Source organism: Schistocerca serialis, chromosome 3 (assembly GCF_023864345.2).
Source record: "Schistocerca serialis cubense isolate TAMUIC-IGC-003099 chromosome 3, iqSchSeri2.2, whole genome shotgun sequence".
Lineage (NCBI taxonomy): Eukaryota > Metazoa > Arthropoda > Insecta > Orthoptera > Acrididae > Schistocerca > Schistocerca serialis.
The window spans coordinates 441,252,912-441,267,545 of NC_064640.1; the positions used below are offsets into that span (position 1 = coordinate 441,252,912).

The following is a 14,634-nucleotide window of genomic DNA, read 5'->3' on the forward strand; positions in this document are numbered from 1 at the left end:
TGAGTCAAGTCACGCATAATTTTTAAAATATGAAACAAATATTGATGTGATTTGATTTCTATCCGTTTTCTTGTTTATACAGTTAGCAAGTAGCATTAAGTGGGCCGATGATTTCCGATTTTTGTAAAAATATCGTGCTTTTGGGCTAAAGTAAAACGTAAAATGGAAAAAGAAATACGTAAAATGAAATATCGTGCGCTGAATTGATTTTCTTTTCGTATTGCTAATCCAGTTCCCGGACTGAAGACCCAAACACTTTAGTAAATATCTGTCTGAAAAAATCCAGTGTTGTTATTATTGTTGTAGCTCCGCCTCAAATAAGAAATAATGTTTAGGTCAATGGTATTAAGGTGAATCATGAACTTTACTGCACACATAATATGGAATGTAAAAAATTGTGTTCTGCGTTAGCGTATAAATTGTTTACGTATGATAAATCAAAATATTAGGTACCAGACTACCAGTGGTAACTTGTTTACAAATACACTCGGTGTGATCTTGTTCAAGTTCTTCATCTGTGCACGATGTTGTTAGTGTTTAGATGAACTGCTTTGAGACGTCAGCAGTAGATATGCACACGTACTATAGTTTTGTGCGTACGCGGAAAAGTAACGCGTTTGACGCATAAACTGGCAGGCGTAAGTATTTTTTTCTGTTCACAGCTGATTTGCACGTATATGGCAAAGGCAATAAATAACGGGAAGACAAAGTTCGAGCGCCAGTACAATCTTTCCGGCCCATAGTTACCGAAGAAGGATGCGCTACACAGTGTATGCAGTTGGAAATAACAGATGACAGCGTTTTTTGTTAGCAGTACCTGTCATTCGGTTTCACCTGCTTTTATTCTATACAACGTTTAATGCATCGGAACTGTTTTGGTACTTCGTGTTCCACTTCTGCAGTTGCGTGAGACATGACTTTCCGTCAATATTGTTGTTCGTCCAATCTTTCAAATTGACAATGTTTGTTGTATTTCAATGAAATATATGCCAACAACACCGAAGTGAACCGTGTGCAGATACTTCGACCACGCTTTTCTGTCCTCGAACGTGAGTTGTGATCTGTCAAAAAGTCCCATACGTGTTACATTGCACCCGGGTATGTTAACAGAACATGTTTTCGATCTACGACGAATGCTGAAGGAATGGAAGAAGAGGAAAGTTGTGAAGATATCTGTTGAAACCGGCAGTATTCTCAGTCACCGAAATGAGGTCTCCGAGAAAATTTCAACACTTTTACAACCTGGCATCCTGGATATCGTACACAAACCGCATGCAAGAATTGAATGTTGCACGATGCATACTTTGTAGCTTTCCTGCTTGAACGTTGTTACGACAGTTTCTTCAGAGCTCAAACTCTTGTTTGTGTCGTTAAAGGTTAGTTGTTGTAGTTCTTGTATTAAGTATCGAAACCTTTATTCCCAGTCAATGTGTTGATCCTCTTTGCATAATGTTGCTTGAAGATGTAGCAAATGGAACTGTACATATAGCATTAGCAAAAGGTTTGAATCAAGATTTGTTGCTGTTTTGGTGTATAATTCTGTGAAGTAATGTAGTATTTATGTACATTAGGTGCTTATACTTATGTTGTCAGTAGCAGGCTTCTTTTATTTCGTGTAATTCATTTTGTAGTGCATACGATTATTAGTTGATGGTATCAGAATTGCAAGTGACACCTCCAAAGAAATTTATGCGACTTTTTCACAAGTAAATTTGGTTGTGGTTTTTATATTATGTTTCAGATGATGTGACGACAAATTGCCATGCGCAAAAATCAATTCTTTGCATTTGTGTTTGTGTCCTTTTGTTTGTGGACTGTAGTGACATATTATCTGTTCCAACACCGACCTCTCGGAACGCGCTTCCCAGATGTAAGTATTGCATTGATTTAGTAATAACATTGTGTTCTTGCTATGAAAAATTTCTATGCTTTGATATGTCTGTGCTTGTTATGTGTTCAGTGTTTGTACTTTTTGATAACTTCAGTGTTATAGCTTTGGTGGATGTCTCCATGCTTTACATTCTTGATACTGACCCCATATGGTGTGGGCATTTTATGAAACACACATGGCAACCTGTTATGACAGTGCCTGTGGCACCCCATACAGTTATTGTGAGAAGTGTTGTAGCACAGTCGTTAGCTTAGGCTTGGAAGGTGGGTTCACTTTCTAAATGATATAGGGATTGTAGGAATCTGCCTAAATAACCATCATGTAAATGAAAACAAAAGTGGATTGTAAATTTAAAATACTGAGGCTTACTCTCTCATATTGGTACAATAGAGAGAACTGTGTATCATTATAAATTTGACATGATGTAAAACTCTCCTTCCTTGCCAAACTGAACTACCTTTTTTTTTTAAAAAAAAAAAAAATAGTGATCTCAGAAGTTCTGAGATTGTCCCTTTCCTGCCCTCCATCCATTAGTAGTGCAGTAGGCATAAGCATAGTTCATGTTATTAAAAGTGGGTTGTAGATGTTTTGAAATTGTAATATTGATAGTTAAGAAAAATCTTGTTACTATGTAGTGGTCATGTCCTTTGGTATGATAAAAGTAAAGTTGTGAGGTCATGCAGAAGTCGTTACTCCAGCACTATTTCAAAATAACAAAAATATGAAAATCATAATATTTACATATCAAAAGCTGTATAGTTAAGTGTCTTTATTGTGATGAGGGGGGGGGGGGGGGAGAGAGAAAATTTTAACCTAATGAAACATCACAATCATGCCTTTTTCCATTAAAACAGTGGAAAGTCCATTCTTTTTCATTGTGCCCATTGCAACTTAATGCCTCCTCTACTACATCACTATTATTCAAATCTACATTTAAGTTGATAAGAATTGCCGGGTCGACAGAAGCGTCCGATCCTACGCGTCGGCTTTGACCCGTGACGTAAGGGTGTTGTGTGTGACGTCATGACGGCGCGGAGTTTGGTTTGAGTGTGGCTGTCTCCAGTTCTGTTTTATCTTATTTTATTTACTTTTCTGATCTGTTCGTTCTATCTCGTGAGATTTTTTTAAATTTAAAAACACTTATTACTTATTTTAATTATCTGTTTCCTCCAATTTCCGTTTTAGTTTATTATATTTATCTTTCTGACCTGTTTGTTCTATCCCGTGAGATTTTTTTTTTTTTTTAAGACAGAAAACACTAATCAGCTACTGAAGCATCTTTATCTTCTATGGGTTGCAGGGGTTACGACCTCTGGGGAGGTGAGTGGGTATTCATGCATGGCTGTCTTCACTTACACGTTGTAGCTACGCAAGGCGTCTAAATTTGTTTATATTTAGTTTGCCCCCCCATCCAGAACACCCCATTTCCCGTGCTTGTCCCGTTAGTGTCATTAGGCTTGTTGTGGAAAGTGTGTGTGTTTGTTTTTGTTTCCGCCATATTTGTGACGTCATGGGTCAAAGCAGACGGGCGGGATCGGACGCTTCCGTATTTCCGAATTGCCAACATCCACATACCCATTTGTGGAGTGCATTTATGTTGCAGTTCATGAGTTTGTACACAACAAGTTGATTACAGACATTATGGTGGTACTTGGTACCAGTATCTTTGATATGAAATTTTATTCCTTTCATCTGTAGGAGAGAGACTGTATTCAAAGGAAGCTTTCACAGAATTATTTACTGTTTTAAACTATCCAAACCATTATGTTTCAATTGGAGTGTACAGGTGATGTACAAATGTTTGTCTGTTCACACAAATGGAGACACAGCTATGTATGTAGATTAAAGCAAAAGCCATTTCATTACAGGACCATATGTGCAATTTTTGGTACTTGTCTTTACATTGTACCCTGAAACTGACTAGACTTTTGTTTGTTTGTGATGCTGTAAAGTGACACAGAATTACCTTTTTTAAAAAAATTTGGAACTATCTGTGCTCACAATCACTTTATAACAAGTAAATGCATCATGTCGGCTTAAAAACTGAAATGAGAAGTCTTTCTGATAACACAGGAGAAAATATTTTGTACCTAAAGGGTGATGCAGTGGAGCTGTGCAGATAACATGAAAAGAAAAACAGGAAAGTTGGACTTTGTTCGAGTAACTCTGGAAATTGGGATAAAGTTACATTTTGAGTAGTAAGGCCATTCCATGCCAAGTTGTCTAACTTCGGGAAAAGGTTCCCACGTGGCAGTCACCGATTTTGCTGACTTTCTGTGTGAACATTTGCCCATGTTCCCAGTGAGCATTGGTAAAGTTTCACTTTGATCAGTATAATATTTCCAGAGACAGCCATTTGTTTGACTCCATAGTGCAGCTATGTAAAAGTACTGCCCTGAGTTTTCAGCAAATTTGAGCATATTGTCATCTCTGGCAATATTTTCTTGAAAGAGACAAAACTAGGCCATCTTGTACAACTCATTGCACTCTATTAATGAAAACAATAAAAAAACTATTTCTTGAGCAATTTTCATATGGATCATTTGAAGCAAAGTGGGCTGAAAAAAAAGAGACTCTTGAAAAAATGTGTAGTTTAGCTTTTTATACCTCCGGAAGTAATTGTGGGATAAACCTGACTGAAACTTTGCAAGTTATAACTCGCCAATACAAGGTTTTAGAATATAAAATTTCATTCCCCTACTGCTTTCCAACAGTTTACAAATTGAGGGCAAATTTGAATATTTTTGTAAAAATGTCAAAAATGGCTGCTTGTAGCCTGTCTTTTGAAAAGGGGGGGGGGGGGGAAGGGGTCTCTCCTGAAAACTTTTTCAAAATGTTTTCATCAGAATGGACATGTTCTTAAAAACTAAATTTGCTTTTGCAATGCAAGTATATAAAGCCCTAAAACACGACAACAAGATGGAGGTGTACTTAAAATATGCCCATATTCCACTGGTCCTCAAATTAAATCTGACATTTTTTATTGTTCTACAGCTGTTTAGTACTTTTTGGGGGAAGGTAATGCTAAAGTTCTTCACGAGGTGGAAGTGGGAAGTGAGATTGAGTTGGAAAAACAACAACTGATCTTGACACATTTCAGCCTGTTTTTCTGCTATGATAACCACTGAATCAAACTGGTTATGCACTTCACAATTTAACTGTAACTACCAAGGTGCTGGACATTATGGTATTAAAATTGTTGCATAACAAGTGCAACAGACATTGTATAAAGTGCCTTCAAGTTTTACACCACTGTCACATTAAGTTTTGAGGAAGTTCATAATAGTCTAACTGACATTTTTAGTAAAGACTCTTGTTATAGAGAATTTTGAGTATGTCTTTTTTATTGTGAAATGCTGTTGGCATGCTTGTTTAATTTCAGTGTATAAAGTATAACATATTTTTCTTCATATAGTTTGTGGTTTATGTGATGTGATTAAAAATTATTTAAATATGTTGTTATGGTCCATGGTGGCTTAACAACTTCAGGCTGTTTTTCAGGTCAGAAAACTCGTGCATCCCCGTTACCATTGGGGCAATGCACAATAGTTGTGCATCAGCAGTAGCCACCAGTGGATTTCTTTACCACTGGATCCCAAGCCTGATGATTCATTTCTTTGTGTGTCAGAGGACAGGAGAGGCTTGTGGCTACAGACTTGAGTGGAAATTTTTAGGCCTTCATTTTGTGCACGCTTGTTCTGATAGGCCACGCTGCTTACTTTGAATTCGGTTGGGATTATGGAAGTGTCCGATTCCACCCGTCTGCTTTGACCCCTGATGTTATCAATGTGGCAGAAATGGCTTTTCTGAGCGTCTCCAATATGGCGCCTATGATGGCACTACATACACACAGCAACAAACACGAAAATACGTATAAATAAGACAATAACATCTCTCTCCCAAAATAAAATCATAGTAACGGGACAACTGCGGGAAACTGGGATTTTTGGGAGGGGCCAAGCTAAATATAACAGAAAAAAAAACCACCAAGATCCCAAAACACACAAAATGATGAAAAAAATAATGAAAATCTACAGGAATCGGACACTTCCCTTGAACTATATAGGTCAACCGCAGCTGATTATACCAAAACACCAACGCCTACAGCAAAAACTACGGAAATTGGAATCAGACATTTCGCTTGACCACAGCTTACAATACCAAACCATCAATACCTACATATAAAACTACGAAAATTGGAATCGGTCTTTTCCCATGACCTATATAGGTCAACCATAACTATTGATACGAAAAAATCAATACCTACAACTACAAAAAACAAAACCAAAACCATGCAAAAATTCAAAAGTCAAACACCCTTGCGTAAATTGAGACGCATTCAATACACAATAAATACACAAAACGTTACAGCTCGAGAAAAATAGACCCAAAAAAACAATTATTTACCATCAAAAAATTGCGGCGCTGCCGAGTAGATCAGACATCCCAAAACACACACACACACACACACACACACACACACACACACACCCCTGCAAACACAACCAACTTATAAACTGCATGCTGTAATGACATCACACCACAAAACCCTTACGTCATGAGTCAAAGCAGACTTGTGGAATCGGACATTTCCATTGACCCCTTCCACTGACATTTGCACAGTGGGGAGAGAGAGAGAGAGAGAGAGAGAGAGAGAGAGAGAGAGAACTGTTCATGATTGTCAATAAATGCTGCACACTGTTGTGTCCAGCAAAAAATCTATGGGTCCTTCACATACCATCTGCAGAAAGTCAAGGCAATAGTTGTGAACGTGTGCCCACAACAGTACTATGAACTCCAGCCACAATTCAACTGGCAGTTCAACTTATATTGGTCTCTCCTGTGCAATCAGGTCAGTCCATGAGTGATAAGAATGGCATACCACTTTGCAGTGCCATTAAAGATCAGTTTCTCTGCGGTATCTTTGAGTATCCTGCTGTGGCAATTAAAAAGACTTACTTCTTCATACACACTTCCTGCTGGAAATCTTGTGATATTACATCTTCTTGTAGCTGATGTCTGAACCACTGTTATCTTCAGGTATATGAGAATGTAGGTGTAACTGTTGTTCAGACAGCTCTTCACACATAAGAATGACATGTGTTCAGTGTTTGCAACTCTTTGTGAGTGCTGGGAGTGGTTTGTTTCGAGTGTGCATGGCCCCACATCTGTTATTGACATCTGCTATTGGATAGAAATAGAGAATAATTGATACAGAATTCTGAAAGTCTTCTGTAAGTACAGTAGATTTCTCAATACCACATGGTACTACTGACATACAGTAAAATGTAACAAATGCAGAAAATATGATTAACTGCATGTACATGGAAAAATTTTTGAAAACTTGATACCATCATGCAACTTTCTGCTCTTCTCTCAATTGCTTTGAGTGTCAGTTGACACACAATATTTGAAGGGAAATCTTTCTGAGTACAGTCATGCTGCATATCTGCATCAACCTTGCTGTATGCATGCAACAGATCTTTTGGCACACGGTACATTGTCGACTATGATTTGAGCCCGGAATATGCAAATTAAAGTTCAGGCTTTGTCGGTCCATCTTTGGTAATTAGTAATGTGTTCCATACCTACTTATCAGGACACTGGAGTCACTCTAATGAAACTTCAGTACTCTACAATGCCCAAACCATTAATTTATGAGCATGGGTTCTCTCTTGGAAGAATAACCCCTCAACCTAATATGCCTATCTAGTGTCACTTTTACACATCCTCTATGGAAACAATTCTTAATCAAAGGTTTCATCATATTGACTGTACCTACTTGTAATGTGCATTGTGAAGCTCGCTGCTTGCTAAAAGCTCATTAGTTTGTGTATTAATTACATCTGAATGTGGTGTTTCCAGCTAACTAATTTTTTTTTTATGTTTTGTAGGTGCCCAGGCTGTCAAACACAAATTCATAAGAAACCGATGCCCCATAATACAAATTTTCCACATGGAAGCTTCAAGTAGCCCAATCAAATGTGAATGATGATTGAAATGTATGACGTATTTGTCGAGGAAACAGTTGCTGCTGCAATTTGTTACCCATTATTGCTACACTTCTTGGTATAAAACTATGCCAAGTGAAGAAAGAGAATGGGTAAAAAATTGCTGGAACTGTGACAGTCGTGGAGATGATTAAACTAGAACAAAAGTTAGTGATACTAATGAAGGAAATCATAAAGGGAAATAATAAGCACGAAACAAGTATCCCATTAAAAGTTGACCAAAATTATGCAGAAAGTAGCTGAAGAAAAATACAGTTAGTAAGTTGATGGTATGTGATTTGTGGAATCACAGACTGAATAAGCATTTAAAATGGAGGAAAGAAAGAAATTGCCTCCAAATAAATCAAATGCCGTACTAAAATGTGACATTTCAGTGTGTAAGTTCAGTGTTATAACTGGAAACAACTCTGTAATTATATTTTTGAGTAATATTCTGCAACAAATTCGATATGGAGTTGCATGAATGTTTGAACTGTTCACGGTATATAGGCTAAGTAATTTACTGGGTAGACTGATCAAGCAACTGTCATAGTATTAGTGAAGAAGTAGAGGAATTGGCATGTCTACCTTCTGGTTTGTGTTAGTAGTGTAGTGCTACTTTTGGTCAAAGGGGTCTTGTATCAAATGTTTCAGTTGCCATATAATTTTTGTTCTGGTAATTACAGGGCGTGACAATTGTTTCAGTTCTTTTCGCTGACATTTGCTCAGTGAAGAAGAGTGAATTTTATAGAACCAATGTGGCAGTCAGTCTTAGTGTTGCATGAGAAAATTGTTCATCTCATATATTCAGTACCCCTCCAGATTCCAGCTATAAATTACTGTAAAACATTTGGAGAGAGAGGTTGGTGAGGGGGGGGGGGGGTCCATTCTACAGAATAATAGCAACCCTAGAATTCTTTGGAAAATCCAGCCACAAACATGGAAAAAATAAACAGGATATCCATGTGCGTAACTCCCCGCAGCTGTGTGGCAAGCATAACAGATGTAAATAATGTACATTTTTGAAGCTAAAATGGCAAGTTATTAAGAGAAAGCAAGAGAAAAGTGTACAGGGATGGGACGCTCCTCAAAAACATATGATTTAAACACAGTTCGCTTCGTAGCAGAAGTGTAGCTCATGTTCATGTTCTACAGCTAGAGTAGAGCACAGTGCAGGTTTCAGCCTGCCTACCCCTGCCTTGCAGCCTGCTCATATGGTACATGTGCCAGCCCAGCTGTCTCACTGCACTGTGAAGCTGAGGGCAAGCTGCTGGTCCAGCCCAGTGGGATGACATGCTTTGTCAACTAGTCACTTCCTCAGCCCACTGAAGTTACTCATTGGATCAACCTGTTGCCTCTACTGCAGTTCATTCTGCATGCCTCTACAATGCCCTGAATTTATCCTTGTGTATTATTATTTCAATTAACTGTACAGTTTTACGTGGGCAGCAGTTTAAGTGAATGTTTGAGCTTCACTCTAGTGTCAGTTTATCCAGTCTTTTCATATCCACCCAGTCACATTATCTACATAGATAGCTCTTTTTATGCTCAGAAGAGAGTATATAATACCAACAATAATCACAGAATATCTTTCCCTTGGATAGACTCTTTAAGTCTACTTATTAACAATCCAAATAGTGCATATCAAGAATATCATACATTGATGGAGTTAAAGACACCACATTTTTGTATTGTGGAATTACTGATAGTCACAATGTAAGAAACCAGTGACACACAGTAGGAATCAAGTATGACACAATCTCATATTTTCTCCCCATAAGTTTTGGGATGTTGCAGATAAACATAAGATGTTCTGCAGCACATGCAGTGAGCTAGAGTGATTAGTCTGTAACCAGCAAGCACAGCATAGTGTACTGTTGAGTTGGTGGGTTGGATACTATCCTGCCACCTATGGTGTGGTAAGCTGCACTTGGCCCACAACTGTAGCGTGTGAGTCTGTATGTGCCATTGCATGTTTTATGGGCAAGACAGCTTGAAACCTAAACTGTGCACAACTCTAGCATCAGCCTCTCACTCTTTGAAAGCACTGGAAAATTTGAAAGCTGAAGCAACTGTGCACCATAAACTGCATGTGACGTACATTTTTGTGATCTTGTGTATATGATAAATTGTAATATAACCTTTATACTCATAATTGTGATTTGACTCAGAATCCATATGCTTAGTAAAATTAGGAGCGAGGATGAGAATAGTGTGTCATGTCATTTGTGTATGATTAATTTTGAATATAAAGATGTTTGATACTTCTTATATCTGAGCTGTTTTCTAACAACTATAAATTGGTGCACACATACGTTCGTGCACACGTATGTAAATCAGTAAATACATGAAGAGATCATAGCCTTATGATTCTGTTGCAGAAGGCATCTGTTGTAGAGGACCCTTTAGCAAGACTGGAAAAAAAGTTGAAGGAACATTTAAAAGCCAACAAAAACTTATTCAGAGAAATACAGGAATTTGTTTTTAAGGAAGGTAACAATATTTTTTTTATCTCAAATATTTGAAGGCTTCATATTGTTGTGATTTTAAATATTTAGCTAAGGTTTGAAGAAATCACAAATATCCATTTGATTCTCAAGTTTTAAAGAAAAACGTATTTAAGTTGACATTTACATAATTATTGTTGTTCAAATAATATTGTTTTTAATAATTAGTATAAATAATAATAATAATAATAATAATAATAAATATTTTTATAATCTTCAAATTTCATATATTTTGCATTGCTTAAATATGAGAATGTTTGCAATACTAATCAACAATATTAATTACAAAGTTGTACTACAAAATGGGGGTCAAGAGATATGAAAAGCCAAGCTAATTAGAGAGATTGTTGTATAACTAACATGAAATCTTGAAATGTAACATATCCCATAGGCATGTGGAAATAGATTATACTACTGGAGCAAGATGGGAAACTGTCCCACAGAGGTAGAGATCAGGAGGACGAATTGGATACAGAACAGTGACAGATGTTCCTGTCTCATCACTTTCTTTCGTACAATACCATATTGCCATCAGTGATAGGACTTGCTTGTGTTGTAAATACTCCCCACCCACCTTCCTCCTCCTCTTCCTCCCCTACTGCTGTCACTTTTTCCTATATTGCTGTCACACCTAACATTTTGTGCCTGACTGTTTCTCACCACATCTTGTATATCTTTACTGTTTTGTTAATATTCAGGACTTCTTGATCAGGGTAACTGGTCCAATCTGAGAATCTCATTTGTTTCCATTTACATTGCCTTATATCCATTTGCTTGCGGCATTTTTGAGAGGCTTTCTTGAGTGTTGTTTGACATGCTTCTTTTTTATATCCAAAAATATGAACGGGAATAGAAAAAAAGAGCTACAGGGTTTGAATGTAAGCTTGGAAAAGTGTTCATAGAACTTATTTTAAATTCGTAATCTAGCTGCTAAACTTCCACACTAACAAAAGAAGAGTGGTAGCTTGGTTTCTTCTAATACCTGCTTATTCAGTGAAGCATTTTTAAAGGTACTTGGTATGTGGACATCTACCCTGTTGCCAAGGTTTTACAGGCTGCAGATGGCTGTTAACCAAACATCCAAACCATTATCTAGTTGGACATTGGTTTTCATAAATCAAGGGAAAATACCATGAATAATAACTTGTGAAGTTGTTGTATTGAACATTTTAAAAGTATCACTCTTGAACTCAAAATACAGCATAAATAAAATGTGAAAGCAGTTTCCAAAACAAAGAAAATATGTTTGAACTTAAAAAATGTTTGAAATTTACAGATGGATATGTTTGTTTTATAAAAAAAACTAACAGTATCAGTAGGGGATTTTTTTTTTTTTTTTTTGGGGGGGGGGGTTGTTTACCATTACCATGAGCAGCAAATACTAAGAAGCTGGCATCAATGGTAGTGGCATAAGAGAGCAGTTTTTATTGTACTGTCGTGGGCCCACTCTTGCCTGGGATTAAAATTTTATGAGAAATGGGTGTCACTCATCCTGCAGGCCACTCTTAGTATGACAATGAGCTAATGAGGAGTGTGTGAGCAACAAAATACCACCAAAGAACTCCCCAAACTTAATAGAATTTGGGTCAGATTATTGAGTTGGCTACTTCGTGCACAGAATTGTTCATTGTTGAAGATATGAGTTCACAAGATGTGCCCTGTTGCTCAAGTGTCATAAATTTATTAGTTATTGTACTGGCATAAATATCAACATAAGCATGACAGTTGTTATTTGCATACAACTGCCTTGTCACAGTTACACGTGGAAAGAAGTGGATGTTTTTGCATCTACTTGCTTCCCTTACACAGACAATATCTCACGTGAAGAAATCTGTATCACAGATATTGGATGGGTGATAATAAAATATTGCTTCTAGTCAAACTGAAACACAAATATTGTCATTTCACAGTTAGAAGTTAGACTCATTTGTATAGTGAATGGTCCTCTCCATTGATGCACAGTTGAGTGGAATTGTTGACATACAACTGCAAATACTGCTTCCTGTGATGAGTGATGCACACGTGGCTGTCTTATAAGCATGTCTTCTAAGTAGAGTACTCGGTGATACAATCCATCAGACTTCTTGTAACAAGAGCAGATCACGATTAAAACCACATAACAGCAAATATTAGTCACTGGTTAATGTCGTAGACATTGGCTGAACTTTTCGGATGCCAACCCTATGTTTAGAAATTGATGCTGTAGTTTATCAACAGCACAAGGATAAGCATTTAATTGACTCTCCACACCTGTCCAAGTTTGTTGTGTCTCTAACATCTTGGTGGCCCTTAATCATAGTTGAAATCATAAATGTAGATTCTACCAAGTTATTTCTCTCTGGTAGACTCCCTCCCTATTGTAGCACTGACTGTCATTCTACTCTGTAATATACTACAGGGTTATTACAAATGATTGAAGCGATTTCACAGCTCTACAAAAACTTTATTATTTGAGATATTTTCACAATGCTTTGCACACACATACAAAAACTCAAAAAGCTTTTTAGGCATTCACAAATGTTCGATATGTGCCCCTTTAGTGATTTGGCAGACATCAAGCCGATAATCAAGTTCCTCCCACACTCGGCGCAGCATGTCCCCATCAATGAGTTCGAAAGCATCGTTGACGCGAGCTCGCAGTTCTGGCATGTTTCTTGGTAGAGGAGGTTTAAACACTGAATCTTTCACATAACCCCACACAAAGAAATCGCATGGGGTTAAATCGGGAGAGCGTGGAGGCCATGACATGAATTGCTGATCATGATCTCCACCACACCTTATCCATCGGTTTTCCAATCTCCTGTTTAAGAAATGCCGAACATCATGATGGAAGTGCAGTGGAGCACCATCCTGTTGAAAGGTGAAGTCGGCGCTGTCGGTCTCCAGTTGTGGCATGAGCCAATTTTCCAGCATGTTCAGATACACGTGTCCTGTAACATTTTTTTCCCAGAAGAAAAAGGGGCCGTAAACTTTAAACCGTGAGATTGCACAAAACACGTTAACTTTTGGTGAATTGCGAATTTGCTGCACGATTGCATGAGGATTCTCTACCGCCCAGATTCGCACATTGTGTTTGTTCACTTCACCATTACGAAAAAATGTTGCTTCATCACTGAAAACAAGTTTCGCACTGAACGCATCCTCTTCCATGAGCTGTTGCAACCGCACTGAAAATTCAAAGCGTTTGACTTTGCCATCGGGTGTCAGGGCTTGTAGCAATTGTAAACGGTAAGGCTTCTCCTTTAGCCTTTTCCATAAGATTTTCCAAACCGTTGGCTGTGGTATGTTTAGCTCCCTGCTGCTTGCTTTATTCGTCGACTTCCGCGGGCTACGCGTGAAACTTGCCCGCACGCGTTCAACCATTTCTTCGCTCACTGCAGGCTGACCCGTTGATTTCCCCTTACAGAGGCATCCAGAAGCTTTAAACTGTGCATACCATTGCCGAATGGAGTTAGCAGTTGGTGGATCTTTGTTGAACTTCGTCCTGAAGTGTCGTTGCACTGTTATGACTGACTGATGTGAGTGCATTTCAAGCACGACATACGCTTTCTCGGCTCCTGTCGCCATTTTGTCTCACTGCGCTCTCGAGCGCTCTGGCGGCAGAAACCTGAAGTGTGGCTTCAGCCGAACAAAACTTTGAGTTTTTCTACGTATCTGTAGTGTTTCGTGACCATATGTCAATGAATGGAGCTACAGTGATTTTATGAAATCGCTTCAATCATTTGTAATAGTCCTGTATTCCATTATCTGTTACGTACCAGTGATAAAAGCAGATTGCAATATCACCAGTTGAGTTGTGATGGTTTGGCACAACGTGATGCTAATAACAATATACTCAAAATTTGTAGCAATCAGTACATGCTTATACTGTTTTTGTGTTTTGTTTTCAATTTTTGAACTCTGTTTACATTTTTTTGTCTGTCTTGAAATGCACCTATAATTTTTACATTACCCTGAAAACTTTACACAGTATGTAAAACATGTAAAGGTCCAGACTTCCATCAATGGTGCTATTTATTTCTGTTTTTTGTAGCATACGGCTGCTTCCTGAAACAATAATGATAATTGCATGCCATGTGCATTTTATTACATAACACAATGCCATTTTAAATATGGGCATAAACCCACATTGCATAGAATTACACATTTTTGTGAATCGTAGTGGCATAAGAGGGCAGTTTTTATTGCACTGTCATGGGCCCACTCTTGCCTGGAATTAAAATTTTATAATGAAGCAACACAATAA

The 14,634-nt window shown here is 37.8% G+C and overlaps 1 protein-coding gene across 2 annotated transcripts in view; it reads left to right on the plus strand.

Moving 5' to 3' along the window:
- Positions 1-499: 499 nt before the first annotated feature.
- The window catches only part of LOC126470335 (alpha-1,3-mannosyl-glycoprotein 2-beta-N-acetylglucosaminyltransferase), a 92,279-nt gene continuing 78,144 nt past the window's right edge, over positions 500-14,634 (plus strand). The window contains exons 1-3 of one of the 2 annotated variants that reach the window (XM_050098123.1): positions 500-638; positions 1,742-1,870; positions 10,263-10,374. In XM_050098123.1, coding sequence (XP_049954080.1) covers positions 1,763-1,870; positions 10,263-10,374 — 220 coding nt within the window. In that variant the 5' untranslated portion in view covers positions 500-638; positions 1,742-1,762. Of the gene's footprint in view, positions 1,377-1,741; positions 1,871-10,262; positions 10,375-14,634 lie in introns of both variants that reach the window. The other variant, XM_050098122.1, reaches the window with a different exon arrangement.